General features: G+C 50.8%; 13 protein-coding genes across 13 annotated transcripts; 4 read left to right on the plus strand and 9 right to left on the minus strand.

The window, feature by feature from the left end:
* The first annotated feature begins 333 nt into the window (after nucleotides 1–333).
* Nucleotides 334–4752, plus strand: K460DRAFT_70113 (Coatomer, alpha subunit). The gene is made up of 8 exons (XM_040938640.1): nucleotides 334–532; nucleotides 584–633; nucleotides 683–814; nucleotides 874–1022; nucleotides 1070–1099; nucleotides 1146–1154; nucleotides 1203–3928; nucleotides 3981–4752. Exons 1-8 carry the CDS (start codon nucleotides 503–505, stop codon nucleotides 4515–4517), a joined length of 3663 nt encoding a protein of 1220 aa, XP_040790820.1. The 5' UTR covers nucleotides 334–502; the 3' UTR covers nucleotides 4518–4752.
* Nucleotides 4753–4977: 225 nt separating this feature from the next.
* Nucleotides 4978–7055, minus strand: K460DRAFT_281024 (Phospholipid:diacylglycerol acyltransferase; the record flags this gene model as incomplete). Its single annotated transcript, XM_040928458.1, has 3 exons — nucleotides 4978–5123; nucleotides 5218–6622; nucleotides 6723–7055. The coding sequence occupies 3 exons, from the start codon at nucleotides 7053–7055 to the stop codon at nucleotides 4978–4980; spliced, it is 1884 nt and encodes a 627-aa protein (XP_040790821.1).
* A 269-nt stretch (nucleotides 7056–7324) lies between these two features.
* Nucleotides 7325–8047, plus strand: K460DRAFT_278413 (acyl-CoA N-acyltransferase; the record flags this gene model as incomplete). The annotated part of the gene is made up of 2 exons (XM_040928253.1): nucleotides 7325–7510; nucleotides 7616–8047. The coding sequence occupies 2 exons, from the start codon at nucleotides 7325–7327 to the stop codon at nucleotides 8045–8047; spliced, it is 618 nt and encodes a 205-aa protein (XP_040790822.1).
* Nucleotides 8048–8536: 489 nt separating this feature from the next.
* On the minus strand, nucleotides 8537–10597 carry K460DRAFT_414843 (uncharacterized protein; the record flags this gene model as incomplete). The annotated part of the gene is made up of 2 exons (XM_040937704.1): nucleotides 8537–10275; nucleotides 10327–10597. 2 exons carry the CDS (start codon nucleotides 10595–10597, stop codon nucleotides 8537–8539), a joined length of 2010 nt encoding a protein of 669 aa, XP_040790823.1.
* A 369-nt stretch (nucleotides 10598–10966) lies between these two features.
* Nucleotides 10967–12137, minus strand: K460DRAFT_414844 (uncharacterized protein; the record flags this gene model as incomplete). The annotated part of the gene is made up of 3 exons (XM_040937705.1): nucleotides 10967–11402; nucleotides 11458–11924; nucleotides 11973–12137. 3 exons carry the CDS (start codon nucleotides 12135–12137, stop codon nucleotides 10967–10969), a joined length of 1068 nt encoding a protein of 355 aa, XP_040790824.1.
* A 1645-nt stretch (nucleotides 12138–13782) lies between these two features.
* Nucleotides 13783–17705, minus strand: K460DRAFT_275461 (uncharacterized protein; the record flags this gene model as incomplete). Its single annotated transcript, XM_040928045.1, has 4 exons — nucleotides 13783–13953; nucleotides 14010–16514; nucleotides 16564–16829; nucleotides 16880–17705. 4 exons carry the CDS (start codon nucleotides 17703–17705, stop codon nucleotides 13783–13785), a joined length of 3768 nt encoding a protein of 1255 aa, XP_040790825.1.
* A 271-nt stretch (nucleotides 17706–17976) lies between these two features.
* On the plus strand, nucleotides 17977–19415 carry K460DRAFT_334126 (kinase-like protein; the record flags this gene model as incomplete). Its single annotated transcript, XM_040930905.1, has 2 exons — nucleotides 17977–18220; nucleotides 18286–19415. 2 exons carry the CDS (start codon nucleotides 17977–17979, stop codon nucleotides 19413–19415), a joined length of 1374 nt encoding a protein of 457 aa, XP_040790826.1.
* Nucleotides 19416–19701: 286 nt separating this feature from the next.
* K460DRAFT_278716 (DnaJ protein-like protein) lies at nucleotides 19702–21114 on the minus strand (the record flags this gene model as incomplete). Its single annotated transcript, XM_040928278.1, has 3 exons — nucleotides 19702–20797; nucleotides 20870–20958; nucleotides 21043–21114. The coding sequence occupies 3 exons, from the start codon at nucleotides 21112–21114 to the stop codon at nucleotides 19702–19704; spliced, it is 1257 nt and encodes a 418-aa protein (XP_040790827.1).
* A 294-nt stretch (nucleotides 21115–21408) lies between these two features.
* On the plus strand, nucleotides 21409–22508 carry K460DRAFT_384422 (nucleic acid-binding protein). Its single transcript, XM_040935498.1, has 2 exons — nucleotides 21409–21720; nucleotides 21815–22508. The coding sequence occupies exons 1-2, from the start codon at nucleotides 21574–21576 to the stop codon at nucleotides 22286–22288; spliced, it is 621 nt and encodes a 206-aa protein (XP_040790828.1). The 5' UTR covers nucleotides 21409–21573; the 3' UTR covers nucleotides 22289–22508.
* Nucleotides 22509–22557: 49 nt separating this feature from the next.
* K460DRAFT_70234 (uncharacterized protein) lies at nucleotides 22558–23532 on the minus strand. The gene has a single exon (XM_040938642.1). The coding sequence runs from the start codon at nucleotides 23437–23439 to the stop codon at nucleotides 22828–22830; it is 612 nt and encodes a 203-aa protein (XP_040790829.1). The 5' UTR covers nucleotides 23440–23532; the 3' UTR covers nucleotides 22558–22827.
* On the minus strand, nucleotides 23533–24148 carry K460DRAFT_70214 (uncharacterized protein). Its single transcript, XM_040938641.1, has one exon. It carries the CDS (start codon nucleotides 23944–23946, stop codon nucleotides 23626–23628), a length of 321 nt encoding a protein of 106 aa, XP_040790830.1. The 5' UTR covers nucleotides 23947–24148; the 3' UTR covers nucleotides 23533–23625.
* A 91-nt stretch (nucleotides 24149–24239) lies between these two features.
* K460DRAFT_276955 (competence/damage-inducible protein-like protein cinA) lies at nucleotides 24240–24824 on the minus strand (the record flags this gene model as incomplete). The annotated part of the gene is made up of 2 exons (XM_040928152.1): nucleotides 24240–24659; nucleotides 24723–24824. The coding sequence occupies 2 exons, from the start codon at nucleotides 24822–24824 to the stop codon at nucleotides 24240–24242; spliced, it is 522 nt and encodes a 173-aa protein (XP_040790831.1).
* A 253-nt stretch (nucleotides 24825–25077) lies between these two features.
* On the minus strand, nucleotides 25078–27124 carry K460DRAFT_276888 (cytochrome P450 monooxygenase-like protein; the record flags this gene model as incomplete). Its single annotated transcript, XM_040928147.1, has 3 exons — nucleotides 25078–26147; nucleotides 26237–26841; nucleotides 26898–27124. The coding sequence occupies 3 exons, from the start codon at nucleotides 27122–27124 to the stop codon at nucleotides 25078–25080; spliced, it is 1902 nt and encodes a 633-aa protein (XP_040790832.1).
* Between the last annotated feature and the right edge of the window lie 78 nt (nucleotides 27125–27202).

Genomic DNA, 27202 nt, shown 5'->3' on the forward strand with positions numbered 1-27202 from the left:
TAGTGTTGGCACTACGATGGCCAGCTGGCACTGGGGGCATTGGTGAGCGCTCTGCGGGGCATCGATGCAGCACGCCAGACCGGGGCAACCGAGCCCACGCAGCGGAGGCAAATTCGAGCTGGTGCGGCCTCGGAGGGATGAGGCTCTGTTGGCGGCAGTTCATGTACCTGTTCGAGGGTTTCTAAATCGGAATTGTGGTGCTCTGGGCTGTAATATCAAACGGAGGGTCCACTGTGATGTCCAAAGTCACGTGGTAGCGGGGACCTTGGCGCTAGGCGACCGATTCGGCTTAGGCGTGCCTTCAAGTTAATCCGTTGCGTGCTGCGTGGCATATCGAACTTTGGCCAAAGCAGCGCAGGCGGGAGGCAGCAGTACCAGAATAGTAGTCAACACCGTGTTTGTTTTTCTTTTACCTATCCCTCTCTACCTCCTTAGCGACCCTCTCCTGCATTGAGGTTGCTCCTGGCGCCAGTGAAGCTGCGGCTTCGACCTCAATTCCGTCATGTCTTCTACTCCGTCCATGTTGACCAAGGTAGAGAGCTCCCCGCAAAACGCGCTCTCACAGCTTGCTAATAACCCGCAGTTTGAATCCAAGTCCTCGAGGGCCAAGGGCATTGCCTTCCACCCCAAGAGGTGCCTCCGCATTTTCCGCATGCCTCCCTTCCCCACTGACCGCCTTCAGGCCATGGATCCTCGTGTCGCTACACTCCTCCACAATCCAGCTATGGGACTACCGCATGGGGACCCTAATAGACCGCTTCGAAGAGCACGATGGTCCAGTCCGCGGCATTGATTTCCACAAGACCCAGCCATTGTGAGCATTCCGATACAGTGTTGAGAGTTACGTGTAGATGTATACTGAGACTAGGGCAGATTCGTCTCTGGCGGTGATGATTACAAGATCAAGGTATGGTCATATCAGACGCGACGATGTCTGTTCACATTGAACGGTCATTTGGACTATGTCCGGACTGTCTTCTTCCACCACGAGCTGCCGTGGATAGTGAGCAGCTCCGACGATCGTAAGCGCATAGTGCACACTGGTAGAGTATATGCTAATGAGGCTCAGAGACCATTCGCATATGGAATTGGCAGAATCGTAAGTAACATCGCTCCATTTCAGTATCGCAAGCTAACATGTACAGGCTCATTGAGTAAGTCCCGCTGTACCGCCCTTGCCTTACCAACCTAACCCCCCGAAGTATGTACAATGACTGGCCACAACCACTACACCATGTGCGCGCAGTTCCATCCCAAAGAGGACCTCATCGTCTCCGCCTCGCTCGATCAATCGGTCCGTGTTTGGGATATCTCTGGACTAAGGAAGAAGCACTCCGCTCCGACAGCAATGTCCTTCGAAGATCAGATGGCTCGCGCCAACCAGAATCAGGCAGATATGTTTGGAAACACCGATGCAGTCGTCAAGTTCGTTCTCGAGGGCCATGATCGAGGCGTGAACTGGGTCGCATTCCACCCGACGCTTCCATTAATCGTTTCCGCTGGTGATGATCGCTTGGTGAAGCTGTGGAGGATGTCAGAGACGAAAGCCTGGGAAGTTGATACCTGCCGAGGCCACTTCCAGAACGCATCTGCCTGTTTGTTCCACCCTCATCAGGACCTCATATTATCTGTTGGTGAAGACAAGACCATCCGAGTGTGGGACCTCAACCGACGAACATCCGTCCAGTCTTTCAAGAGGGAGAACGATCGCTTTTGGGTTATTGCAGCGCATCCGGAGATTAACCTGTTCGCCGCTGGTCACGATAACGGAGTGATGGTATTCAAACTGGAACGGGAGCGTCCCGCGTCCGCCGTCTATCAGAACAACCTTTTCTATATCACGAAAGAGAAGCATATTCGCTCCTACGATTTCCAGAAGAATATCGAATCACCATCGATGCTGTCCCTGAAGAAGCTCGGAAGCGCATGGGTACCTCCTCGAACCGTGTCCTACAACCCCGCCGAACGCTCGATTCTGGTTACATCTCCAGCCGATGGTGGTACATATGAGTTGATCAGCCTCCCGCGCGACGCTTCAGGAGCAGTAGAGCCGACGGACACAAAGCGCGGCTCGGGAAATTCTGCTGTCTTTGTAGCGAGAAACCGATTCGCGGTCTTCAATCAGTCGAACCAACAGATTGACATCAAAGATCTCAGCAATGCAACCACGAAGACAATTAAACCTCCACACGGTACCACGGACATCTATTTCGGCGGCACTGGCAACTTACTTCTGATTACCCCCACAAACGTGGTTTTGTACGACATTCAAGCTAAAAAGAATCTCGCGGAGCTTGCTGTTAACGGCGTTAAGTATGTCGTCTGGTCGTCAGATGGTCTGCATGTAGCTCTTCTGAGCAAACACAACGTCACCATTGCCTCAAAGAACCTCGAACAGATCAGCACTTTACACGAGACAATCCGAATCAAGAGCGCAACATGGGATGACACTGGCGTCCTGCTCTACTCGACATTGAATCACATCAAGTACAGTCTGATGAACGGCGACAACGGGATCGTCCGAACTCTAGAGCAAACTGTGTATCTCGTCCGAGTCAAGGGACGAAACGTATACTGCTTAGACCGAGCTGCGAAGCCGAAGATCCTCCAGATTGATCCTACTGAATATCGCTTTAAGCTTGCCCTCATCAAGCGGAATTACGACGAGATGCTCAACATCATCAAAACATCGAGCTTGGTCGGTCAAAGCATCATCTCGTATCTGCAGAAGAAGGGATACCCGGAGATTGCTCTTCAATTCGTTCAAGATCCCCAGACGCGCTTCGAGCTTGCTATCGAATGCGGAAACCTTGAGGTAGCAGTCGAAATGGCCAAGCAGCTTGATCGGCCGAAACTCTGGCAAAGACTCAGCGCCGAAGCTCTTGCACATGGCAATCATTCAACGGTCGAGATGACGTACCAGAAGCTTCGCAACTTCGATAAGCTGTCCTTTTTGTACCTCGCAACAGGTGATCAAGATAAGCTGAAGCGTATGGCCAAGATCGCCGAGCACCGCGGGGACATGACGGCACGATTCCAGAACGCACTCTACCTTGGGGATGTACAGAACCGGATAGAGATGTTCCAAGAACTTGATCTCTACCCACTAGCGTATGCAACTGCCAAGGCTAACGGCCTTGACGAGCAAGCGCAAACAATTCTAGAAGCTGCTGGCGTCACCGAAGAGCAAATTAACCTACCTTCAATAGGTAGCCCCCTTGCACCTACTAAGCCCATCGTGCCGACACATAAAGCGAACTGGCCAACAAAGGCTGCTTCTTCGACTGTATTTGAGAAGGCTCTTCAAGGCGAAGTTGATGGCACTGGAGCTGAAGAACCAGCAGCAAACGGTTATGGAGATGAAGATTTGCTGGGCGAGCCTGAAGTTTCAGGTGCTGTGGCTGAGCTTGGAGGCGATGAAGAGGATGATGTTGGTGGTTGGGACATGGGCGATGACGGCGAAATTGAAGTCGAGGACGACTTTGTCGAGGTCGAGGGTGCTGAAGCAGGGGCCGGCAGTAGTGAAGCCGACCTGTGGGCACGCAACTCACCCTTGGCGGCAGATCATGTCGCTGCAGGCTCATTCGAGACGGCTATGCAACTCCTGAACCGACAGATTGGTGCTGTCAACTTCTCCCCGCTTGAGGACCGCTTCCAGGAGATCTACCAAGCCACACGGACGTTCTTGCCGGCTACGCCCAACATGCCGTCTCTGGTCAACTATGTGCGGAGGACAGTTGATGAGACCGATTCAAGAAAGATTCTACCCATCATCCCGAGGGAATTGGAGTCCATTCTTTCGACTGACCTGACAGCTGGCAAGCAAGCGCTGGTGAAAAACAAGTTGGAAGACGGTGTTGCCTCCTTTAAGAAGCTATTACACCTTCTGATCGTCAACGTCGTTGCTTCACAAGCAGAGCTATCTGAGGTAAGTCGAAGCTCGCGTTCCTTACACCAGCAGCCACTGACATAACGAACAGGCAAAGAAGGCGATCCACACCGCCGCACAATACACCCTCGCCATGTCCATCGAGCTCGAGCGCCGCGCACTTCTACAAGGCGCAACTGACGTATCCGCACTCTCCGACGACAACAAGAAGCGCGTCCTTGAACTTTCAGCCTACTTTACCATTCCTGAACTCGAAGGGCCCCACAGATCCATTCCTCTCTCTGCAGCCATGAACTTCGCCCACAAGAACCGCCAACTCAACACTGCGCTCAACTTCGCCAATGCCCTGCTTGACCGCACGGGTAACGCAAAGATGAAGGAGTCGGCTAAGCGCGTCAAGACTGTTGCGGAGCGGAATCCAGCGGATGCTATTGAGATTGACTTCGATCAGTTTGCAGACTTTGAGATTTGCGCAGCCAGCTTTACACCCATTTATGGCGGTAGTCCAAGTGTGGCATGTCCGTATGATGGAAGCAAGTACCATGGAAAGTACAAGGGTACAGTCTGCAAGGTTTGCGAAGTTTGTCAGATTGGTGCACCGGCTAGTGGACTGAGACTTGTTGGTTGAGTGAGGAGTGTGGTGAGATATTCGGGGTATTGGATAGCATTATAGGGCTCGAAAGGATTGTAGAAGTGTATGCTTAGCGTTCGTACGTCATGACTAAGTGTAGTATGCGGCAAAGTGAGGAAGCACAAAATGATCGGCGCTAGGGGGAATGTGTGTATCCGCTTTAGAGTTTACCAAGAACAAAAATGCGAAACGATATAATGTTAGTGCCTGCTCACTTAAGATTTCGTTGTTAATCTACTACAACTTGCGCGATCTACGCCATAATATAATAATCATGATCGCCTCTATAAATGATTCAAATTCATGCAAGTAAATAACTCTGTGGTATCATCCCAATCGTCCGAGCCACCCAAATGACAGCCATCTATAGCACCGAGGATCTTCCATATATACATCAAAATCAGTCCTGTATCATTAGTCTGATCACGGTTCTCCGCCACAAGCGAACTTCATTCACTCATGATTCCTCATACACCTTGACCTTCTCCGCATACTCCTTAATGTTCGAATGAATTGTTTCCTCGATGAGTTCGCCTCGGCCGCCTGCGACCTGCAAGATCAGGTCGTTCAGTGAGGCACTACCGAGGATATCGACGTGGTCGGCTGTTCAGTGTCAGCAAAGATTCTTCTTGAGGATTTTTCTTATTCCACGCTGTCTAGCCAAGATTTTGGACCGGAGTGAATTGGGAACACTTACCTGTATTAGGCCCACCCCTCGGACTGAACCGATCAGGCTCATGTAACATCTCAACCGTCTTGACCTGTACACCGGCTGGATTGTATCGCTTCATCTTCCACCCTTTGGAACACATGTATCCTGAGCTAAGGAGGTTGACTGTACCGTCGCCTTCACCCATTACTACTCCGTGGTCTATATCTCCGCCCATGATTGCCGTGTCGAGAGTGACGTTCAACCCACTCAAGGGCTCGTCGTCTGTGCGGTAGTAATATGCTCGTTCCGTGGCCTTCCCAATACCATAGAAGCAGTAGACTTTCAGACTCGGGGCGAGTGGTAACCGGCTTTCGAGTGGATTGACCCACTTCGCGGGGATCTGTTGGTTGTCTTCTACTTGCTTGGTGTTATGTGCTACGCCATGGGAGTAAGATGATAGGATCATGTCCTTGTACCACTGCTCCGTATTTTTGAACAAGAACGGTAAAGTATCGGTCACGGTCAAGTTTTTACTCGTAAGGGTCGAGTTGGCGTTGCGGAAGCGTAAAAAGTTCCCATACGTGCCATTCTGCCCTTCCACATCATCCGGTGCGCCTGTCTCATCACCCCAGACTGCATTGCCGCCCATGGGTAGCATGGATGAGAGACCCGGCATAGCGCGGAAAATCTCAGCGCGTTCGTAGCGCGAGAGGAATTTCTCAAGGCCGTAGACGGCGAAGGCGTTGAGTTGGGCGGTATCTTTCATCTCTCCACTCAGCACAGCAGGGACGTCTTTCAGCGCGCCGAGCATACATCCGCTAATGTTAATCCAGGAATCGATGTACTCTTCTACCCAGCCTGGTCCGCCGTTGCCGTACCCTTCTGCTTCAACCCAGTGAAGGAAGTAGTATAGCACCTGGGAGCCCATGGAGTGTGATAGCAGTACTGCTTTCTCATCCGATACCTTCTTGGCTACTTCGATATGGCTTTTCAAACGTGTAAAGTATTGGTCCCGAATCTCGTAGTTCAGATAGGTCATGCGCCAGTCATAGGCTGCTGTGAAGGCATTTCCCGGGTCGTATCCGATAGTCGCTAGGTTCTCGAGGATCTTGTTCCAGATCCAGTATCCTGTGATGAAGAAGTCTGCAGCATCAAAGCCTTGCGCCGCCCTCAACTTGACACCTGGTGGATCCATGCCCGTAGTTTTGTCTAGCATGACATGCCGTTTCCAGGTAGCCTTGTCCAGAACGAGTGCTCGCATCATAGACCAAGATCCCCATAACCTCTTGCGGAAATATTGTCTCGATCCCTCCTCTGTGCTCCAGGACTCGAGGCCCGTGGAGATTACGCCCGGTATCATTATGACGGGGTGTTTGGCCTTTATGCCTTGTTTGCGTGCGTACAGGCCGACGGCGAAGGAATCGTAATTCACGGCGTCGCGTTCGGTTTTCTACTGAGTTGGGGAAATCAGCACCTCGGGTCACTCCTGTCACAATCGACTTGGCCAGCCATTCGTGGATTAACCCTCATTTGAAAATGAAGCTTCTTACCTGTAACTGCTGCGCGCTCCTCACAAAATTCGCTGGCAGCGCATCCATTATGCTCTCCAAGTTCACATTCTCCAAGCTCTTCATATCGATGAGATCATTACTACTCGCGAAAAAGCCCGCGACGACGAGACCAAATAGGCCCCCGAGCCCGAAGACCCAGGCATTGTATTTCTTGCCCCTTTTTCCTTTCTTCTTGAGCGTGTCAAGTTGTTTCGCTGATATTAGGAGGTTGGCCGCTTGTTGACCATCTGGTCCAGGTGAAGATTCGCGGGAGATGTCCGAGGGCGAGTCGTCGCCTCCACCGCCGATGAGGCGCCGTCTTAGGAAGGACATGTGTGAAGGCAAGGAACCTTTGAGGTTAGGATCGAGAGAGGCCCTTGTGTGGTAGAACGTAGTTATCTTTTTATCTTTTAAGCTCCTGGCTATCCGAGCCTCCGGCATGTGACGACGAAACGGTAAATGATCGACAGCCGGGATCTGAGGGCACAATGCCAAGCCGGGAGAGCTCCGCTCCACCTCCGCAACCCTTCACCATTCCGATGCGCTCGGAACTATTCTAGCTTCTAATTATTCTTGGACTTTTCTGGCCCATTCCTCTCGCCATGGAGGATCAAAAGGCCCCAGAAACGAAAGAAGAGCCCGATCTCCAATACGTTCAATATGAACCTGCAAAAGAAGAGCAATTCCTCCCCGCAATCCGCCAATTGATCTCCAAGGACCTTTCCGAGCCATACAGTATCTATGTGTACAGGTACTTTCTCTATCAATGGGGTTATCTATGCTATATGGTAACATTCCCCTTCTTATCCGCCTTCACAACCACACATCGTCTTCATACAAACCCCACCTCATTCCAGTAGCTACATGACCGGCTAACACGATGAACTATATAGACCCTAGACGCCAACAACAGCCTGATCGGCGTAATAGTCTGCAAACTCGAACCCCACCGTTCCGGCACATTCCGCGGCTACATCGCGATGCTGGCAGTACAAGAAACCTACCGCGGTCGAGGCATCGCTACGAACCTCGTACGGCTGGCCATCGAAGCCATGGCCTCGCGCTCCGCCGACGAGATAGTCTTAGAGACTGAAGTCACAAACACTGCGAGTCTGAAGTTGTACGAAAGATTGGGCTTTCTGAGAAGCAAAAGATTACATCGGTATTACCTCAATGGGAATGCGGCATTCAGGTTGATCCTGTATTTGAAGGAGGGGACAGCGCTTAAAAGGCCTGATCCTGCTGGACAGGGACACGGGCATGTGCATGAGCATGGGCATGAGCATGGGTATGGGATGGGTATAGAATCAGGGATGACCTCCTGAGATGTCGGAGGAAAGTTCACATTGAACAAATATCACGGAGGGCGCTTTGGGCATCTCTCGAGAAGGCTAAGAATGACGGCCCTAAATCGACTATAATGCACCCCACATGGTGAACTCATCCAGTCCGAGTTGACGGTATGCAAGTTCGGCACGACGATGCCATTCCGAGGTATCGTGAGGGAACTAGAATCGAGTCCTCAGATCCTGAGGACAAGTCGAACATTCAGCAGCTCACTAGGGTGATTGTCACGATGTATGAGGGGCTGTTGAAGCTACCTTGAACTACAATAGCTGAGATACCTTAGCTAACTATGGTTTAGAATCTATGAAATAGACGAGCTCATAGTGTGACTGGACCACTCTGATGCTTGTCGAATGTATTAGACGTGACAGTGATCAGGGACTAGCCTCCAACTATTGCCTATACTCTCATGGCCTCAGGCTTAACCATCTCGCTACTGTCACACATCGTCAATAGGAATCGAACGTTCAAGCCTGAAGACCTCGACCATACTGCGGATCCATGACCCAATATTGTTTGTCCGTCCAGCTGATGCCGCGCCTGAGTGCATCTCGAAGAGGCAAGAAGACGACGGTGCGTACACCATCCACGTCTTGGAGCAAGGCGCAAGGTCGGTGGTGGCTAACAAATGCTGAAGAACACGTCCTACAAACCCTGCGCGTCTGTGGCTGACCGGAGGGTCTATGACCGTCAACAATGTATCGAAGAATGCACGTGTCAGGATTTGCCGGCATTGAGTTCCAAATTTCCAAATTTGTAACATTGATGTATTTCATCAGTTCACTTGAGAGGAAATTTGCCAGGTCCGAAGGCATCTCGTCGGTCTTCCTCAGGTCGGCGGGCGTTGAGTCGGTTTCTGAAGGGCTAGATCCAACCCAGACTGCAATTGGATAGCGCCTAACCGAAACAATTGCAGCCTGTTGAAGGTTCATATCGTTGACAATTGATATGGACATGGGATGATGACTCAGTTGTTTATTCTCAGTGTCCTCGGTCTTCACCATTGGCAGACGTGACTGGTGGACAAAGTTGATTCTTGGTAGAGGCGCTGAATATCCACAGGCTTGAAAGTCATTTGAATAAATCTCGGATGAAACTGTAGCCGCCATGACTGTTGGAGAAGGCGCGGTAGTGACAGATGGTCCTTTGGCAAGGCTCTCGAAGCGAGCTCCCCCATTTAGGTTTCTGGCGTGCTTACCGTCTACGATCCTCGCACTCCTCCAGTCAACTTGCACAAGATCGTGCTTTAACCGTTTGGTACTTCGAGTAGGCAAGATAGCTTGCACCAGAGCTGAAGCGCGTCCAACATCGATTTGGGGTCGTTTGATATGATTTGACGGGGGCTCGTTATCTCCCTTTCGCTTCAGTGTTGCCCGCCTGTAAGCCTTGTCGACGGAGAGAGTGGATACATGGGAAGGACCCAGAGGCACGTTGTTCGATCCGGTCCTGTTTTGTGGCTTGATTACAGGGGCCTCTGCTTCGTACAAGTCGCGATCGGGGTCGTCCACGACACGCGTGGCAGAGATGCGATTGGCACGTGCAGGATTCATGTTAGCTGCAGCAACAGGCGTTGTGTTGCTACGAAGACGATTCTGGTCAATTCCCGTAGGTATCTCAGTAAGATTGTGCGATGCGTGCATCGGAGCCATGTTTGCGTGCAAAAGGCTTGATCCGTGGGCGGCCGCACTATGAGCATTTTTCATCTCGTTGAACGTCTGCTCCAGCCTATCATACTTTGCGGCCTTGATTTTGAGTTTTTCCAAACCATCAATATTCCGCATCAGCTCGGCATGCTCCTGCTGCTTCGATCGTAGCAGGTTCACTTCTGACACAAGATGGTCAAAAGCCAGTAGGCCTCCCACCTCATTTACTTTTCTTCGAAACATGTGCGCCTTTGATACCAGATCTTCCAGCTCTTGTATGCCTCCCGCTTTTTCGATCAGCGACCGCACAGACTTTGCTCGTGAGACGAGAGCCTGTAGACCGCCAGCAACGTCAGCCTCGAAAGCTCTCGCTTGTAGACCATATCTGCCGCTCGCTGTTCTAAAATGTTCAACACTAGATGTCTCATCTTCATTCGAAGAGAAGCCTCGAATGACATCGCTGTAGGCTGAGGCCAGCTTACGAAGCTCCCGGTGCTGATTCGAGAGTGTGCAATAACGCTCTTCGAGAGCAGCATACTCGTGCTTCGCAAGCTCTAACTCAGCTAAGTGTGTCAGCTGTGGTAGAGCTCTCAAGGGATTACCATTGCACCTACCGCGCAGTGAGGCCGGCTCATCCCGTGACTCGGTGTCATCATCTTGCGTAAGTGTGCATGTGCCATCGTCGATCAGTGGTGGAGGGGAAAATGAGTACGCAGCCAAAGACCGTGATGGTGATATCTCGATCCTTGGCTCCTCAATCTCGCCCTCTTCGAGCTTGACGGACTGCGCCGCGACAAGCTCAGGCTCGGTAGGCTTGGACACTGATTCTGCTTTGATGAGAGGGGCGTCCATCGCTGAGAGCAAGGGAGACATATCGTGGTCCATGGTGTTGCTGCAGCTGTGCGTTCTACAGTTGTTGTTGGCAGGACGCAAGTTGCAGCCTGAGGTCAGAATCTCTGGGATCGAAGAGAGCGGACAAGCGCGCATGACGTTTGTAGAAGGAACATTTGTTTACCTCTTGACTAACCGAAATGGCACTTTGGGCAGTTACGACGGGCAGGAGCGGCAACAATTGGGGCGCGAACTCCAAAATCAGTAGAGGGTACTTGGGGCTGTTTGTATCAGCCAACCTAGACTGCATAGAAGGGCTTTTAGGAGGGAATGCTGATGGATGTACATATGATTGGCATATGTCAAAAAGGGTCGTCTTGTTTTCTGCCAACCCCATGCATTCTGTAGTTGAACCACCCGTCACTAAGGTCTATGCGATTCGCAGTATGTTGTCGTCTCATATGGACCCATGCTCTGCCAGGGCTTCTCTATCACCATGGCTTCTCGCTCCAACCTAGACCCAGACTGGGTACTTGTCGACAGAGCAATAGGCAGTAATTGGATATGGTAGTCATCGATTCTCAAAATCGTCCGATCCGTTTCTTTGCTTATGCTCTTCTGGGATGTGGAAACGGTAGTCCAGCCTTGGTGTTCAGTGTTCGATCCTCGCAATCGCTGGATCCATCGCGTGAGGCGGGTGGCGACAGGCTTGGTGAGAGGGAGGCAAGCGCACATGAGGCCAGCTGAAGATTCCGTGGCGGCAAGAACTATGTCAAGGTAATTGGAGTATGCTTCGTTAAGCTGGTTATCGCGATTCATAAAGAATATGGTTGCGCGGACAGTAGATATAATTGCGGCGCTGTCGTAGCTGTTAGTCAGGACGTGGGAATGGCAAAGGGAAATAGATAGCGTACATTCCTCCAATACCAAAAATTGAGATCAACGCGTTCTTCTGCTTCCTCTGTAGCTTCATCCTATAAATCTTTACCGTTGGTATCAACAGAAGCAAAATGTCCGAGAAGGCATTGACAATTCCGGTGATAGATACGCCAAGTCTCGAAAATCCAGTCTTCGGCATCTGTCCCACTCCATGAAGAGCGAGCAGGATAACGCAGGTTGCTGTCCACAAGATGATGAGATGCATTAGACTCCACCACGCCCATCTGAACCATGCCTCGAACATCGTAAATGTCCTTCTATAAAGGAAGAGTATAGATAGCTTGATGAACGTGATGGTGCAAACGTAGAGAATAGCTAAAGAACTGTATGCGGCTCTCATGAAGTGTCGCTTTTCATCGCTTTGGACTAATACATCGTCGAGATTGACGGACCCAAGAGCAATCAGAAGCAGGCCGGAGACCAAAAGCCCAAGATTGGCAGACTGTTTCTATTAGCGTGCACGAAGATGGGGTACGGGGTTGGTACTAACGTAGGCAATATATGTAAGTGTGTCGTCCGCCGAGAGCGTTGCTGTCATAAGCTTGCGCGATACGGCTCTTCCTACCACAGCTGCAGTTGTTAAGATGATATTCAACGTCAAGACTGCATACGCCGCAGCGCTGTAGTTCGCTGGTAAAGAGTGATTGGATCCCATAGTGACAACGTCCTTGAAAGAATGAAGAGGTGGAAGAAGCAGAAACTGTCCTGTCGTCGGAATTCGCATGACCGGGAGGGTAACACAAATCGCCCCAGCTGCAGCGTTCGGTGTCTAGTCAGGGAGTACAAACTTTGTAAGAAACGCGGCAATGTCCTATGGCGGATATTCGAGGACACGGGGCACCAGTAATGGGTCAAAGTTGCTGCAAGGCAAAACCTTCCATCCCTCACCAAAATTCCCGAGCCCGATTCCTTCGCTACGATACAGTCTACGATCCCGGAACATCATATGAACTAGCAGTACATCCTCCATTTGGGACTCATGGAGACTGCTGGCATGGACTGCCGTGCTGAAGTAATAACTTAGAGGGACGATAGAAACTCGAGCATGCCAAGATGGCTAGAGGCGAGAGAAGACGAAAAAAGAGAGATCCTCACGCTGACGCTAGATACCATGTCAATCGTGATGCTTTTCAGGTTGCACAGCTTTGGTTTCTCCGAGGGGTAGTCCGAACGGGTTTTCGGGACATATGACTTATGGGGAGCTAAGAGGATTTTCAAAGCGCCTACGCCCTAGTTGAGCTATCGCTGGTTCTGTGAAAGTACTTTGAGTGCGGAGATGTTTGTGATTACATTGATTCTTCCAGGATAGGTCGAGCTAGCCACGTGTGCACGATCTGAAATTTGTGGCTGTATGCAAGTGGCTTGCGCGATGTCCTCAGAACGGGCGGGTCGAAGATCATGAGACAATGTGTCGAGGAGATGAAGAAGACGGAGAGGTGTCGCTGCTCAGGCTTCAAGCTGGTACCGTACCGGTACTGGCCCGAGCGCCTTCCGTTATGATGTTAACCGATGCCTTTCCACTTCCCTATAGTAGTCTCAATGATATTAAATTTGCAAATAAAGGTAATTTCGCTACGCAAGGGAGATCAAACTATTATTTTAAGCTATAACTCTACCAAGAGTAATCGTAATTCCTTGCCTTTTGGAGAGTCATCACCTTCATTCTCCTAAAGGTGGAAGGAAGTCAAGTGACTCCAATGTAGCTTCGTAACCTAGTCTATAACGAAACTATATGTAGGTAGCAACTTAAACATGCCATAGCTACGAAGAATTGATACCCGACCCATATTAAGAGTCTTTAGGCAAATTCGGGGCCGTGCGCATATATCTAATGCTTAATCACGAGGTCATTAATATTAAATTGGATGGAACCCCCAGTAGATAAAGCGAGGACACTATTCGGGCGAAGTAGCTATGAGAGTCGACATAATAACGGGTGTTGGAGAGGAAGCGCTGCATCCAAGATTAGAACTGACAAGTTGCAGGTTTATCGTGATGTCGTCCACAGCAGCTTCGAAGTCAAAAGTCCTCAATGTCGCAATCATTGCTTCATTGCTAAAGTCAATATGCCACCCAGCGTTAATTATATAGGAACGCCACAAACGAAGCCGTTCTTTGTAAACATTGAGATGTTTGAACGCTTCGCAAATCCGCTTAGACCTAGCACTTCCACATGCATCATGATATAACCAAACCATGAACTACAGTAGTATCATTGTCAGAACGCCAAACCAGCCCCAACCCAATCCCAAGGTATCTAGTTCGTCATATAAGTTCATTAAAAACAAACATTAAGCTCTCTAGGCCGCCGCTTGGACGACTTTAAAGCCTTCGGTTACCATCTTCTGAATATCCTCGTCTTTGTGTTGGAGGAGACCCAGGGTATACGCGACATCGTTCCATTGCCTCTCGTTCTCTGCTCTAGGTAACCTAGAAGCGAGCTTACTTGACAGCTGTCTGGCGTGCTTGTCCTATATATCGTTAGTATCATGTATCCGGTACGTGTCTCTTATAGTTGGAAACATACCTTCTCGATGAACCCAGCTAGGAACTTGATAATTCTCTTGAACGCATCTTCATTCAGTGCAGAGTCTGCACTGAGCACACTGAACATGTCGACAAACTGATTGTAGACAGCATTGTCTTTTGTAGACAACTCGGTAAAGAACATGCGCGCCATATCTGCGATCTTCTTGTCGCTATCCTCGAGACACTTAGCCATCTTACCGAGCTGACCCCTGACTTTGATTTGACCGGCCAAGATCAAGAAGGTCAATGTCATTAGACAAGTTCGCTTGACGCTCGCATCCCCATCGTTTAGACGGCGGTAGAGGAAGTCAGTGTTCTCATCGATGAGGTGGTTGAAGCAGACAGCCATGTCACCAAGAGCGACAACAAGGTTGCTGCGGACAACAGCATTTTGACTGCGCTCAAGGATAGTGAGCAGCAAACTCAGGTTGTTCTCGCAGTATTCTGAGCTCACGCACATGAGCTTGGCCAAGCAAAGTGCAGCTTGTGCTTGTAAGGTCGAGTTATTGTACGAGGTGTTGTTTGCACATAAGTCGGAGACAAGCGGGCCAAAGTTCGCAAGGAGGGATTGAGGACCGAAAAGGAGTTCGCGTTCACGGATATGCGCGATGGCATCTGTGAAGTCATCTTCAGTGGTACCCGCCATGAGATCCAATTCATCCACTGCCTCTTCAGGCGCGGGCATCGGCTCCTTGGTAGCACCACGTTTGCGCCCTTTCTTGATGGGTGTAGGCTCCACCGTGGAAGCCATCGACTCTCGGGGTGTCGGAGCCGGCTTCTTATCCTTCTCAGCTTTTCGGCGCTTGAATTCATGCTCGCAGAGTTCGAGGTGGACGATTTGCTTAATGGCGACATGCCCCACAGTGAACAGGAGTTGCGACAACCCAAGGGCAGAGTTTTGTTTTTTCGGTTGTGTTTCCTCATTTGCCCTGTCTTCTATTACTGCCTCTTCGGTTGGCATTGGTAGTTGGCTTGCATCATCAACACTAGATCTTGATGTAGGCCGAGACTGTATAGGTGCGGCAAACACGCGTTTGGTGACGCGCCGAAGGATTTGTGAGCAGAGTACATCTGGGTGTTTCGATAAGACGTAGATCGCGCTGATGGCCTGTTCTGCGACTCCAAACCACTCGTTACTATCCGATTCCATTTCGACAATAGCGGCCAGTCTCACCAACACTGCGTGATCGTTGGGGAGCTTAACAACCTTCGCCAGAGTATTAGTAGTAGTAGCTGCCTGCTTGCCGGGTGGCGGACTTATCCGACGTAAGGCAATGCAAGTATAGCGAGCTAAACCCAAGTCCCGGCGGCCTAGCTCTCCAAGGCCGATGCGTAGGCAAGCCTCCATCTCCTGCACAACAATGCCTGGAGATGAGAGTGCGAACATGCCAAGGACAATGATAGCTCCCCGACGCTGATTCTTGGAGATATCCTTCCTTTGGTATCCATAAATCTGCCATAGTTTCTGGATGACTAGTTCGTTGACGTGACCCTGCGTCATCATGGTACTGAGAAGCTGCTCGAGGGAGGTGAGTTCGGCAGGTGTTGTACCGAAAGTCAGACTAATCATGTTCTTGGAAATGTAGTTGGCGACTGCGTTTGCATCGAATCCTGGAGGTGCATCAAAGAAGAGGCCTTTGTAACATTCGATTAGGTGTGTCTGTACGCCCTTGCCTTCGTCACTATTACCCTTCGTCCAGATTAGACGTAGCATTCTTCGAATACCGAGCCTCGAATTCGCGACTTTGTGGGCGTCTATTGTTGTAAAAAAGTCCATGGCTTCAATGACCTCGCTCTTATTCTTGGAAGATAGCAGATGAGTGACTATCTCAGCGGCCTCATCGATGACCTCAATGAACTTGAGTGCTTCCAGTAAGAACTTCCGCATCGTTTGAAACTTCGCAAGCTCTTGCGCGGTCGCAACGTCCTTTTGGCCTTTCTCGATCACAGCAGCTCTTTCCTCTTCGGTCATTTCGGAGGGCTGCTTCGGCTCTTGGGAGCTTCCATTTTCGGCTTGCGTCGCATCCTGCAATAAAGTTTCATCAACAGTCTGGTCGCCTGGCGCACGTTCTCGTAACTCCTCTGGGGGTTGCAATGTGTTTATCTGCTCTTCGCAATCCTCTAACCTCTGTGTCCAGTCCTTGGTTGAGAGCAGCCCGCCATCAAATGCGGTAAACGGATGTGTTGAGACGAGCTTTGCAAGTAGCTTTATGGCATTTCGACGTACATTGCTGCTCTTGTCCTCGAGACTTCGTGCAGCGAGTTCGGCAACCTTCTGTCGGCGCTTGGGATACTTTTGTTCGAGATCGCAAAGTTTCACGTAGACCTGCATCACTCGGCAGCGGCAGTAAGGGTTGATGTCGAGAAATCGGTCCTCAAGTACGTCGAAGAAAATGCGAATCTGCGCTTTGTGGTTTTCGCTGCGATCGTCTTGGCTGAGTTTGCTCAGCATGACAATCAAGTTCCCGCATACTTCAATTAGCGCGCATCGGAGGGTATACGACTAATATTTGGTCAGTGTGTGCTTCGGCAGTTGATCGCAGTGTTGGTACCTCGCTATCCAACAGGTTTGCAAGCAAGGTCATCTGCTTAATGACGAGGTGCGGAGTCAACTCGGAGATTTTGGTGAGAAACGTCGAAATTGACTTTGGCCCCTTGAGATCTGTAGCGCTGTATTCCTTTCCGCTGATGTCTTTTAGGACGTCCTCGGTCAATTGTGGGTATTCGTAAGCATCAGCCAGAGTGAACAGGAATTCAGCCATTGGTTCGGAAAGGTGCTCAAAATATGTCAGGCTCTGGTTGATCGAAGTCTGTGCAGCTTTTTCAGGTGTCAGCGTATGTTGGTCAAAAGGCGTTATCTGAACCCACTGTAGGCTTGTCCATGGTGCTTTATGGCGATGCATAGAACTCTGAAGCAGTGGTTCCGTATCGCACTATTCTTGACTCTAGCCTCATTCTCGAGGATGTGGTATACTGGTTTGGTGAATAAGCCGATAAAGGTGTCCCGCTCCGACGTGGTAACGAAAATGCGGCCCAGCTTGAGCTTTAGCACTTTGCTCATTTGATTGAGGGCCGTCTCCAGCTGCGCCGAAGCATCCCAGCTACCATCTTTGCCCACGCCTGACTTTGTCTTCGTGCCTTTGCCCCGCCCTCGGGCTGCTGGTGCTGATGCAGACTTCTCAAGTGCTCTCGTCTCCACCGCCGATATTGTCCATCGGAGGAGGAAGGCATACATTTCGAGAATGTTCTTGTGGTGTGGGATCGCATCCTGATCTTCTGCTTCCAAGTCTGCGTGTATGATGTCGGCCTGTGTCGATAATGCCGATACTATGAGGTCGAGGATCTTGCTGAGAGCTGCCGGTGGTATCTGTGAAGAGAGCCTAGAGAGAGCGAAGAGGCTACAGTTAGGGTCTGTCTTCCATAGCTTGTAGTGTTCCGGATAGGTAGGTACACACTTGAGTAGGAACTGGAGTGTATCGAATACAGAGCTGCGAGTGATCGCATCTGGGCTCTCCGCAACGGCGTCGACAACGGGATTCAGCTCCCCGTTGACCAACCCGGGCGACGACAGCAATTCTGGGTCATCTTCGCAGTCTTGCAGCGCTTGTGGAGCCTCTGGCGTGGGAATGGTCGAAGGATCGCTGTCGAACAGCTTTATCGCTTCGTTGAGGTCAAAATCCACGGGCGCGTCCATGATGCGCAGAATCGCTTGGAAGAAGAGGAAGAAGGGAAAGCAGACACAGGAAACGTCAAAATAGGCCGCCGAGGATGCAGCGTCTGCTTGTGCAAGTGTAGGGAAGGTGCAGCCCGCTGTCGCACAGAGCGCGCCTTCCCGTGTGTTGTTTGTGATGATGTAGCCGCTTTCGGCCTAGCACATGTGACGTTCCGGCGCGTCTGCAAGCAATTCCGATGAGCACTCTTTACGCGCACCACACAACACAACCTCTCCAGCCACTCACTACACCATGGCAAAAGCACGCGTGGGCCTACGCCATGCCGAGCACATAGACGTCCATGAGGACGACTTGCAGGAAGAGGAGGCCGAAGGAACACCGGACGAAAGCATGGATCCGCTCGAGGAAAGCGGGCACACGGTGTACAGCAGCGACGAAGAAGTCGAGGACTCGGTCCAAGAAGACATGGCGCGCTTCGAAGAGACTTTTGTCGGCATCAGCAAGCGGTTTCGACTCATTAACCGCATCGGAGAAGGTATGTCTCAAATCATTGGCTTGCCGTATGCAGGGTAGCGGGGGTGGGCTCACGCATTCTCCTAGGAACCTTCTCAACCGTGTACAAGGCTGAGGACCTGGAATACAACAAGTACAACAACAATTGGGACATTGATGAGCGCGAGGACCGCAAATGGTCGTCGCCTGCACACCGGCGACGCCCCTCGAAACGCACCCACTATGTTGCTATCAAGAAGATCTATGTTACGAGCAGTCCCATTCGCATCTTCAACGAGCTCGAACTCCTGTACGACCTGAGAGATTCAGACTCAGTCTGTCCACTCATCACCGCTTTCCGCCACCTGGACCAGGTCGCTGCCGTTCTGCCTTACTTCCAGCATCTTGACTTCCGCGACTACTACCGCGACATGAAGATCTCCGAAATGCGCCCCTACTTCCGAAGCCTGTTTACAGCACTTCGTTCAGTGCATGCAAAGGGCATCATCCACCGCGACGTCAAGCCGACCAACTTTCTCTACAACCCGCAACAGTCCCGTGGGGTTCTTGTCGACTTTGGCCTTGCCGAACGTGAGGGTACGGACTGGCATAACTGTGCCTGCCACATGTCGGACGAGGACCGCCGCCATAGGGTCAGTCAGAGTGTATATGCACAGACGCAGTCATCAGGTCACAACATTTCGAGCTACCCAAAAAATGATACACGAAACAGCCGTCGCGCCAACCGTGCTGGCACCCGTGGGTTCCGTGCCCCTGAAGTGCTGCTCAAATGCACACAGCAGATATGCTCGCTCGACATATGGAGCGTTGGTGTCATTCTACTAACCATGCTTTCGCGTCGCTTCCCCTTCTTCCACAGCGCGGACGACATCGATGCCCTACTGGAGATCACGACCATTTTTGGGCGGAAAAAGATGCGAGAGACTGCCCTCTTGCACGGCCAGGTTTTTGAGACGAATGTCCCTAGTTACAGTGAGGGCGGTCACAGCTTGGACAAGATCATCCTCTGGTGCACTGGCCGAACAGGCGACAAGACGCAACCAAAGAAAGAGCTTGACGGAGAAGAAAAGGAAGCCGTGCAGTTCCTATATCGCTTGTTGGAATGTAACCCAGCAAAACGCATTACGGCCGATGAAGCTCTACGTCACCCTTTCATTGCGAAAGCTTTTGAAGAGAGCGAGGCGGATGAAGACATGGTTGACCTTGTAGAAGCGTAAGAGTAATGACGACCTTTATGTATACACGAAGCACGATTGGCGGACATCCGACGTCACAGGCATGCGGTTCGTTGTCAGCATAGTATTTGGAGTTTTGGCCATTTAAAACCGAAGGGCGGTTCCTGTTATTGCGATACCCTTCAAGCCTGTATAGTATATGCTGCATTCCACTTCTACCCAGTAATGATTACACTCTATAAGCAATCCTCGTGCTTTGTCCGCAAGTGCGCCTCAACTCCATCAACGGGTATCCTCGTCCAAGTTCGTGCAAACAGAATGTCATGTTCTATAACTCATCATGCTCCTCTGGGCTCGGCATCTCGATCCCTCCTTCCGGCCTCCCCCAAGCGCCATCTAGCTGCACACCATTCTTCTTCCTATACTTCTCCCACACGCTCCAAAATTCCTTCTCCATACTCTTCTCCATGAGATCCGGCAGCACAACTACATACTCAACATGCAAATCTCCCCACTTGTGGCCTTCGTTGTTCTCAAGCTCCTGGTGCCATATCGGCATGCCCTCGTCCTTGACAACTTCTACAGTATTGGGCTGGACGACATCACCTCGTTTGCGATGTAGTTGGACAACGTGCCCGTCCAGATGCGTGATGTTACGTGTCCAGTCACCCATCCATGCTTCCCGAAGGGAGAGGACTTCGCGCCAGAATAGATCCTTGCCTCGGCGGCGGAAAAATGTTCCGTCTGAGCGTTCGTGGTCTTGCTGGCCGAGCACTGGATCAGATTCAACGAGGTGCACAATCAGGTCGCCTGCTACCCAGTCCGGGCTCTCATCGCCTTCGTTCTCGTACGTGATGCGTACGCCCGTAGGCATACCCTTTTCAATCTCGAGTTCATGAGATTCGGCTTCGCGAACGACGCGGCTGCCGCTGCAGACGGGGCAGGGGTGTTTGATTGTCTTTCCTTTGCCGCCACACTTGTCGCAATGTGTTTGTACTTGCTGGAACAGTCCAGGTGCGAGCTGTTGTCGCTGTATCCGTACACCGCGTCCGCCACATGTGTCGCATGTCTCTACATGTCCGTCTTCGGAGCCTGAGCCTTCGCAAGCCGAGCAGATTGCCTGCTTCTCTATCGTGAACTCAGTCTTCCGTCCATTGTAGAAGTCGCGAAGCGGTATAGCAACTCGAACTTCCATGTTCGGCCCTCTCCGCTCCCCGCCATGGTGTCCAAAGTGCCCTGAGCCGCCGAAGAAGCGCGAGAATAGATCGAAGGGGTCGTGGTGCTGGCGTGGGCCTCCACCTTGCTTATGCTGCTGAACGCCTTCATGGCCATACTGGTCGTAGATCTTGCGAGTCTCCTCATCGCTGAGGACGTCGTAGGCTTCAGCTACCTCGACAAACTTTTGACTTGCTGTGTCATCTCCACTGGAACACGTTAGCTAGGGCTCGCAACGCTTCGACAGTGGTAGTGGGGGTAGGCGGGGTGGTTTGACGTACGGATTCTTGTCTGGGTGGTATTTCTTGCTAAGGCTCCGGTATGCTTTCTTAAGCTCGCGGTCGGTGGCACTCTTTTTAAGTCCAAGTAGCTACGAGAGGAGTGATCAGTGACGGCATACTTGGGTAGTTCTTCGAACCCGTTTTAGTAGAAGAGAAACAGAGGCTTCACACACCTTGTAGTAGTCCTCGGCACCTAGAACCAACAGCGCCAAACAGGCAACAACGAGCGCTATTCTCAAGAGCATCTTGCTCTGCCAAGCGCACCAGCGACGGTATCTGGACTTGGAAAGTGAGTGGACGGAGGCCGAGTTCCAAAGCTAGTTCGCGAACAAAAGACTACATGAAATTGAAAGACGAAACCGAAGTAAGACACTTGAAAAAGGTACAGAGTTGGAGGCGACACTGTCTTTCCACATGGAAGTCGAGTAGCTGTCAATGAGCTTTGGGACAGATAGCAAGAACGGGAGCCAATCGGAGTAAATCTTGGCGCGCCCCGTCGCCTTCCACTTTTTGTGCGGACTTCAACCGTCGAGAAACATCATCGATTGACGACACGACACCTGAGCGAACCCCCCGCGCCTATCCTACTAAACTCGACGCATTGACTTGCTTCATAAATACCTACATCCCGAAACTGCACCGGAGCGCGCCTTGAGCGCCCAGACCTCCGCGAGACCTCCGCACCACCTCCGTACACGTTCAACATGGCATCGCTATTGAAACAGGGCACGCCAGTCATAACAAAATGCTTTTCCAGCCAAAAGGTTGGCATCGTAGTCTCCGCAGGCAAGATGGACCGGGCGGTAAAAGTACGCATCGCAGATCAAGAATGGAATAAGAAGTTCAGAAAGGTCAGTCCGCCAACTTGACGTAGCTCTTCTCCTCTATGTGAACCTGGTAGATGCATAGCGAGTCAATACTGAGCTAATTCTAACGCTTCTGTAGCACTTCCCCTCACACACAACACACCTCGTCCGCGACCCCAACAACTCTCTCGTCGAAGGCGACATCGTGCGCATAACATCCGGCTACCGCACCTCAAAAGCAATCCACCATGTCGTAACATCCATTGTCGCACCCTTCGGTGAGCCCGTTGAGAATCGCCCACCTGTCCTGTCCCAGACCCAACTAGACGAACTACGTGTAAAACAACGATTACTCAAGGATGTGCGGTCGGCAGAACGGGGGAGGCAGACAAGTGTGCAGAGATTGACACAGGCGAAAAAGCACGGGCTAGAGATACCCACGCTGGAAGAGGCCATGAATGGGCTGAGAGTGCATACAGAGAACGAGAAGAGGTTAGCAGAGGGTGCGGGTAAGGGCCAGTCAGGCCAAGCGAGAACTACAAAAGAGAGGAGCATAGCGCAAGGGAAGAAAGCGAAGGCAGAGGTCAAGGTAGCAAGGATGCAGACGTCGTGATTGCGTGCGTATTGAAAGAGATAGTAATGTAGGATATATTACGCATTTTACCATGTGTTCGTCTATAGAGAAGGCTGGAGTGTACACTTGTTGTATCATCAGTCCAGCATATGCGATGGTCATACTGAACCCCAATTCACCAATCGTCTTGCTAGCCAAACGAGGCTAAAGTAATGTGCTGCTTCTGCGAACAGTGCAGCTATACGTCAGGTTATATAGTAAGTCTATATCCGTCTTTCAACTAACTACATCATCGCATATAATCATCACTATTACGCAACCCCTATCGTAGCATATCCTAGCTCTTATCTCACCCAATCAATCTCAAAAAGCATCACCAGCAAGTCTCTTCCGATGCGCATGAATAACAACCGTATTCACACCCCTCCTCCTCAACTTCAGCGCTAAAATCTCCGCCGCCGCAACACTTCGATGCGTACCTGCGTGACACGTAGTCTGGACAGCCGCCGTGTGATTCCCTGAATTCAAGAAATTAACAGCCCTAGTGAACGCGTTGTCACTGATCGCAGACGTATTAGTCAGTATGTTTTCAACTCAATTAAAGGAAAATATTTGTGCACAACGGAAGACAAGTGCTTAGCAGCGAGTACGTACATCTCCCACATTGCTGTTCGACTCCTCTTGATAACACTTTGCACGATGGGGCTCACGCCTGAGTAGTGGCGGCATATATCGCCTGGAGGTGCACGCCAGGTTTGACACCATATTGTGAGCACCGTTGGGATGCCAAGGGGGATGAGGTTTTCGACCTGGGCTATTGCGCCTGGGTTGTGGTCAACAGTGTCAGAGGAGTAGGATACTATGTAGACTGTTTTGTTTGGGTCTATCGCTGCTAACTGTAGGGGCTGTGGGGGTCGGAGCGGTTGAGGCTGCAGGAGTGGTGGCGGTTGTAGTGGCGGTTGAGGGTGTTGAAGTGGCGGCCTCTGTAGGATTGGAGGCAGCTGATGAATACACGGTTGATTCTGTAAGAGTGGTAGAGGATGTAGTAGTTGTGGCGGTTGTATAAATGGTGGCGGGTGTAGCAACGGCTGCGGGTGTATAAATATCTGAGGCTGTAGCAACGGTGGCGGTTGTATGAAGACTTGTGGTTGCAAGGGCATGATATGCATTTGCGGAAATAAAGGAAACATGATACGTGAGGTATACAAGGAGAGAATCAGTGACTTACGTCGATTCGTAAAGATCAAAGCGAAATATGTGAAGGCGGAACGCAGTGACACGTTAACGACAATGGATGCTCAATCATGAGGGCTATTTTGATGTACTGGGATTGTTCTAGATTGAATAAATGCCTTTATAGGATTATAGTGATGGCTCTATTTCCTGTGAACGTGGATGTGGTGAAGATACTGTGAATCAAACGAGGTGGTGCTACAGAGCAGGGAGTTGAACATCTCGACACGCGTTATTACCTTCCTAGCATGTTTGACTATTACTCGATGCTCAAGAAGTAGCTGAAAAACAAGATCCGATCTCTTCATGCCATGAGGTTTTGCATGGATCGCGGCATGCCTCAGTGTACCCAAGCTTGCTCGTGTTGCGGATATCCCGGCGCTTAAGAAATAGTACATGAATGCGGGCCCTGCCGTAGCCTTATGGAGAATTATTGTATCTGCATCGTTCCGCGGGTGCATCATATGTACGGGGTACGTTATAGTGGGACTGAGTCAAGTGGGTTGCTACGCCGCAGCCATGCATATGCGCCTTCAGGCGACTATCATGACTAGTAAGAAAACAAAACATGAGCTCCAAGGTAGAGTGGCGTCTGATTTGCGTCTTGAAAGGGGAAGACAGCTGAGAAATGTTCCCATAGGGGTTTTATCGTACCAGACAGAGTGACTGCTGCAACTATCAGCTTCGATATCGCATACGTAAGACAAGGTTATAATCTCTCACAACGTCCTGCAATACTCACTACCAACATGCCCTTTCACAGCTTCCCCTCGCCCTTGATTACATCCCTAACCAACTTCAACCCCTCGACGGCAAACCTCACCATATTGTCCTCACGCTCACTGCTCCCCGTCTCCACCTCCCTCGTCACAGTCCCCTTGTCACCCGCAACAGCAAGCGCCACATACCCTGGCGTTCTATTCCGCGTCTGCCCACCTGTCGGCCCTGCTGTCCCACTCTCGCTGACGGTATACGTGCTTCCTAGCGTTTTGCGCGTATGCTCAGCAAGCCCTGTGACGATTTCTGGAGTGGGACCTTTGTAGTCTTTGATGTGCTCCGGTGTCCAGCCTGCGAATGCGATGCGGGATTCAAGTGTGTAGAGGGTAAGGCCGCCTTTGTAGTAGCCCGAGGCGCCAGGGAAGGACAAGAGGGTCGCGGAGATTAGACCGCCGGCTGCCTGGGTGTTGTTTCAATACGTGGGATTGTGCAGATGATGGCGATGTTTAGTTTGATGGCTTACTGTTTCTGCTACGGAGATCGTTTCTTTGCGTTCTTTTAGGAGGGTTGCGACCTCTTGAACGATTTGCCGAAGCTCCTCGGGCGGGAAGCTTGATGATGACATGATGAGGTCCTAAGGAAATGGTGCTTCCTTGAGAATTATTGAATTGAACGGGATGTACGGTTTGCAAGGTAACAAGGCTTATGAAAATAATTTTTGAGCGTATACTATTCTTACAAATACAACTATGTTCTCGCCTCGGAGGGAGCTGTTATAAACAGTAGCTCTCATCGCGGGGTAGCTCCGTTGCTGTGACGCAATGTGGGGTAGCTTTCCACCAGCTCTCAACATTTGAACATGTGTTGTAGTTGAGCCTTTAATCGAAAGCAAACCTCTCCTCGCCTCGTCTGACCAGTCTAATAGGAATCGACACTCCTCGTAGTTGAAGCGTTATGATGCTACCAACCTCGTGCCTGAGTAGATGGTCCGCCCTGTCCACTGCTTTCTTATACACTTCTCTTCGTTCCTTACCACCCACCGGCATGTTCTTGACCTGCTCATCACTTGCATAATCGTCGACTGCAAGCTCGACGCTATATTGTGAAAAAATGACTGCTAAGACGGCGAGGATCTCTACTTGTGCAAAACGGCGTCCTATACAAGATCGGAAGCCGTCGCTGAAGGGGATGTAGGATCCTTTGGTGGGCTTGAATAATTGCGCCGAGGTGTCCTCGCCAGATGGCCCACGTAGATCCTCGTCATCGTAATTTATGTCCTCGAACTGGACGGTGGTTTTGGCATCTATGAGCCATCGCTCTGGTCTGAATTGATCAACATCAGGAACACCGACTGATTTGGATGCATTTAGCGGTGCTGGCCAGTACTTTGGATTGCGGTGGATTGCTGCGCTGAGGTAAATGTGCGCTCCGCCAGGAATCATGTGCTGCTGTCCGCCGAGATTGAGCTGCTGTGGTCGACTAGGTGCGGTTGACTTTGGAATGTTGACGATGGGCTGTAGGAGTCGCAGTGTCTCGTTCATCACTGCTGCTGCCATTCCCCCAAAGAGCTTCGGGAAGTGCTCTTCATACTTCCATTCGCTGATGGGCTTGTCTTCTAGGATCTTATCAACGTCATCTTGTAGCCGCTTCTGCGAGGACCAATTCATAGCGAGGTAGACCATTGAGTAATGGAGCGTATTCGCAGTAGTTTCATGGCCAGCCAGCATGAGCACGAAAGCATTCCCGAGCAAATCGCTTTTTTGTACATTCGTCTTCTTTTCGTCGATGATACCACTTCCTCGAATCAAGGCATCAAAAAGATCCATACCTTCTTTGTTCTCGCCGGAAGCTACTTGGTTCTTCTTGAGGTCGTAGAGCTCATCCATGTACTTGCCCCATTCGACCACTGCCGTACCTACGGTGCGGTGAAACTTGATTGGAGATTTCGCTGTTCAAAGAAAGGTGTTAGCGGGGCCTTTTTTTCTACGAAACGATTTGGCGATAGTGCAGACGCTCAGGAGTGAAGAGAGCGCTTACGTAAGTACTTGGGTGGTATGATTTGTGTCCACATAATGTTGTGGAGTAACTCGCTGAGGGCTTCGCGATAATTCATCTTGTGACCGGCTGGCACCTCTGACCCAACGAACATGGAGTTTCCTACCGTCTTTCTCGGAGAGGCCTGATTTCCCTCTTCATGCGGCCAAACGACGCGTACATCAAAACCCGCGCTGCTGATGACATAGAGCGCAAAGTGCATCGCGCCTAGAGATGGGTCCACTACAGTCTGGTTACCGTTTCCATTCGGTCCGGTCCAAAGACCAAGTAGCGATTGTGCATGATGAAGTGATTCTGTAAACACAAGCTCGTTGTTCTTTTCTCCAAAACTTGGCGCAACGAGCTTGCGATGCATACGCCAGTCTGCGCCTTCTGTCGAGACGAGATTCTTCCCGTAGATGTCGAGCGCACCATACATCTCAAGCGGTTTAGGAAAGTCGTTCCGTCTAGTGGTTATTTGGGTTACTGCTTCAGCGTCGGCGACAAAGACATGTATTTTTCTGGGAGAGACGGCAAGAAAGACATCCATGCCGAGCTTCTCGAATGGCTTGTACCCGCTGCGATAACCCCATTCCGGATGCAGAAGTCTAGAGAATCACTCCACGTTAACTTTTTTTTTTGGAGAGGGATGCAGGAGTCCTACTCTATCCATAATCCTTGTAGGGAAGCCGGGAGGAGCGTCTTCAGCAGCGGTGTCCATAGAGCATGGGTTGATATCCAGAAGATGCTGAGGACATTCCATGGCATCACCACTATAGGCAGTCCCGAGCTTTTTGCCAGTGCAATATTCCGCGAAAGGGCCCGATGTCTGCTTATAAGGTGATAGAAGACGATGACGGCGAGAGCGCTTAGTATCAACGTGAACAGCATGATGCCCCGCTTTTGGTTGCAAGCAGAACAAAAGAGAACGTGATAGAGGCTCGCTGGGAGGTTGTAGACAATTCGAGA

Source organism: Cucurbitaria berberidis (genome assembly GCF_010015615.1).
Source record: "Cucurbitaria berberidis CBS 394.84 unplaced genomic scaffold K460scaffold_2, whole genome shotgun sequence".
In the NCBI taxonomy this organism is placed as follows: Eukaryota; Fungi; Ascomycota; class Dothideomycetes; order Pleosporales; family Cucurbitariaceae; genus Cucurbitaria; species Cucurbitaria berberidis.